The sequence below is a fragment of the Hipposideros armiger genome, unplaced genomic scaffold (genome assembly GCF_001890085.2).
Source record: "Hipposideros armiger isolate ML-2016 unplaced genomic scaffold, ASM189008v1 scaffold_247, whole genome shotgun sequence".
NCBI lineage: Eukaryota > Metazoa > Chordata > Mammalia > Chiroptera > Hipposideridae > Hipposideros > Hipposideros armiger.
This window is the reverse complement of record NW_017731597.1, coordinates 2,171,069-2,174,699: the sequence shown is the minus strand read 5'-3', so window position 1 is coordinate 2,174,699 and position 3,631 is coordinate 2,171,069. Positions and strand designations below refer to the sequence as shown.

At 41.7% G+C, this 3,631-nt stretch overlaps 1 protein-coding gene across 1 annotated transcript in view; it reads right to left on the bottom strand.

Moving 5' to 3' along the window:
* PDE4DIP (phosphodiesterase 4D interacting protein) overlaps positions 1 to 3,631 on the bottom strand; it is a 225,947-nt gene that overhangs the window by 66,458 nt on the left and 155,858 nt on the right. The window contains exons 16-19 of the mRNA XM_019655807.1: positions 3,405 to 3,518; positions 3,076 to 3,213; positions 2,019 to 2,198; positions 676 to 927 (exon numbers count right to left, since the gene is read on the bottom strand). Coding sequence (XP_019511352.1) covers positions 676 to 927; positions 2,019 to 2,198; positions 3,076 to 3,213; positions 3,405 to 3,518 — 684 coding nt within the window. The remainder of the gene's footprint in view (positions 1 to 675; positions 928 to 2,018; positions 2,199 to 3,075; positions 3,214 to 3,404; positions 3,519 to 3,631) is intronic.

Genomic DNA, 3,631 nt, shown 5'->3' with positions numbered 1-3,631 from the left:
GGAACAAGAGAGATTTGAGAATAATCAGTAATGTCTACTGAGTACTCGGCAGAGGCAATGCATTGTACTGGGTACTTAAATTAGCACTAATACTCACAACTCTATGCAGAGTATGTGGTATGGGCCCTATTTTACAGAAAGAAGATGAAACACTGATTTTTTAAAAACATGGAGGTGGGGAACAGTCATATCACTGAGAAGTGCCAAAGCTAAGATTTAAACTCAGGTCTTTTGTGACTCAGAATGCTTTCCAAGAAGTCATTTCCTGAAACAGATAGTTTTCCCCGTCCTTATGCTCTGTTTCTAGCAATAGAGTTTTCATCAGTTTTCTTAGAAGAGGCCTCTCAGCCTTCCAGAATCTCTTCCCCTTCTGCCTCCCTGTGCAGCTAGTTGTACGTTCAGCTACGATGCAGAAGAAATATGAGGGCCACGGCACAGAATTACAGACTGTGTTATCAGAATGTTTGAAAGGGAAAGAAAATGTCCATAATGAAGTTCATGGGTGGGGTAGTATGGTGTAGGCAACCTTTCAAATGCAAAGTATTCTAAAAATATTTCATACTTTGACGATTGATGTAAAGCTGTAGTCTACTTAATAGATGGAAGGGAAAAAGCCTAGCAGAATGGGCTGTAAAATGACAGCAATACACACATTATGAGGGTCAATGCTTCCTACGTGCAAAGTACAAATGCACTAAGTGAACCTCCTCTGGTCTGTGGGTTCGTCCTTACCTGGCTCTCCTGCTCCCTGGCGCCCATGGACTGAAGCAGGCCCTGAATCTCCATTTCATGTTCCACTGCTTGTTTGTTTCGATCACTCAGAAGGTCCTGCAGCATCCTTTCCTTGCGCTGCAGACGCTGGCACAGTTCCTCGGCTACCTCACTCTGCCCAGGTCCGAGTTTGCAGAGCAACGTTGCACTGAGATCCTAAGACAGAAGAAACCGCGTAAGGTGTGGAGGAAAGGATCCCCTTTACTACGGATCGGAGGGCTTATGAGAATCTATCCTAGAAGAAGGAGCTGTGAGATTCTGACAAGCAAGTGTCACACATTATTTAGTTTTGTTTCCTGGACCTATGTCTAGCACAGGCCTGGCACACAGAAGGCTGTAAATACGTGCTCAGTGAACGAACACTAACAATACAGAAAAATACTTCTGATGGCAACTTACACATTGTTTTCTGAAATAAGTCCTTTCGCTATTTGCTCAGGGCACATAGTAATTAAGATTAAATGAGGATAAATGGATACTCAGTTCATTTACTTTCTCCACAGTGTAACTTTACAGGCAGAACACAAAACAATGAGCTGAAAAAGAATAATGCGCACTATATTTATTAGCATGGTGATGCAGTTCCCGTTTCTACACTGAGAAGTGGTACATGCTGATTAAAACCGGGAGCCAGTCAAATATATGGTGACAGAAGGAGAACGGACTCTGCATGGTGAGCACACAATTTGATATATAGATGTATTACAGGATTGTACACTTGAAATCTATATAATATTACTAACCAATGCCACCCCAATACATTTAATTTAAAAAAACAACAACAACTGGGGAGCCGCACAAGTTGAGCTACACACTGGATTTGCTACTCTTATCTATGTTACTTTGCACAAGTTACTTCACTTTAAAAGTCTGTTTTCTTATCTGTAAAAGAGGGATAAAAGTATGTGCCTCACAGACTTGTGAGCACTCAAGGAGTTAATGTCCATTAAGCTCTGAAAATGGTGCCAACACAGCATGACACCATATCTCCTAAAGGTGAGCTGTCATATTGCAGGGGCATTTTTTTTAGATGTCATCAATTCTCACATCACTTCCCTGAGAGAGGTAACCGCCTCCTTGCGTTTACAGGTGCAGGGACCAACGTCCCAGTGCAAGCCAGTGATTGTGTAGGCATAGAACGTAATCAGACTTGGGTCACTGGCCTCCCAGCCTTCCAGAGTCCAAATCCAAGGCTGAGATAATGTAATCATGAAACCGATTGCTTTGAAGTGAACTAAAAGCCTTGCCTCTACTTCTTTGTTCCTGTCATGCAGAGATGTCTGTAACTGCTGAATGATACTTTCTTGTTCCTTCTGCCAGTGGCTAAATTTGGTTTCCATTTCTTCTTTCAACCACTGGAGGTTCTGACAGGTAGCAGATAACTGTTCCACTTCCAGGCCTTTGGCCCTCAGGAGGCTCTCCATACTCTACAGTCACAAAGAAAGTAATGTCAGTCAAAGGGCCACCCCCACACGCCTCAGGATACACGAGAAACCCGAACCGCCTTTAAATTAGCTCCTAAAAGATCTATCAGCTTTTCTGCGAAAAGAGGAAACTTAGTATTTAATCTAACAATGCCATACTAATCTGCTTTTTGTTTTTAGACACTCTCATGTAGTTTATAGAGAGATAAATATAAGGTACATGATAAATGGAGTATCTTGGAGGAAGGAGGCTATGCTATAGAGGATGTGAAGGACTTCTTTAAGAAGTGGCAGATGGTTAGAGTTATAAGCTCTAAAGTAAATAGACAGGACATGTACCGGGTCTTATATTAATTTTTGCTCTAACAATCTACATTTATTCATTTATGTATAAAAATCTACATTTATTCAAACAGTCATGTCTGGCTGACGATCTTAACTGGGGCTTATGTTTGGGGTAGGACTTATATTACAAGCATCCTGAAAAATTATGCTAGGGCTTATTTTTCAGTTAGGTCTTACTTTCGGGGAAACACGGTATATAACACTATAATGAGAAAACCACAACATAATAGTTGCACCCTGGCAATGCTTATGTAAAAGTATAGAGACATTGACGAGGTCTAGAAATTAATTAGAACTATGTATAGAAATCCATAGTCACTGCCTCCCCCTACAAAGTTCATCAAAGTGCTAAAACTTCTCACTTCCTAATCTGTAATGATGAAGCTAATGACTGCTCTTTTTGTTCGTTTTTGTATTTTTTGTTTCTTACAAAGCAAATACCCTGATTTTTGGAAAACAATGGGAGACGCTGATGCTTACGGCTTGGGATCCAAGTGGCAGAGGGACGCCGAGTCACAACAGCTTTTGCTCTTACCTGCATGGTAGCTTCGTTGGAGGAGAGGATACCGCGCAGCCTCTCTAGGTCATGGTCTCGCTCTCTCACAGCAAGATGAAGCTGCCGGAGCTCTTTTTCTTTTTCTTCTAGAGTGGAGAACTTCTCATCGATAGCCCGCTGCAAGGGAAGCAAGCACGCTAAAGCACCATAAGATTCACTGCTCGGATAGCCCTCTTTCAGTACGATTCCAAATATAAAGGAATGGAAAGCCAACTCCTAAAAGTAGCAAATTAAGTAGACACACATTTCTATAGTAGCTATGTGGGTAGAACAACCCACAGTGTCGCGAGTAAAGTTGGGAGACGCACCTCTAAAGCAAGGTCTCTGTCTTGTATTCGCTGCCGCAGTTTCTCAAGCAACATTTCATTCGCTTCAAGGGTTTTGTCCGAGGTATCTCGATACTGCAGCAGCTCCCGAAATTCCTAACAGGACCAAGAAATATTTTCCTTTATTCATTTATCCAATATTAACTGAACTCCCAAACCTTGCCAGGTAATTTGTTAGTTATTCAGGATAAAAAACAAATTATGGGGCC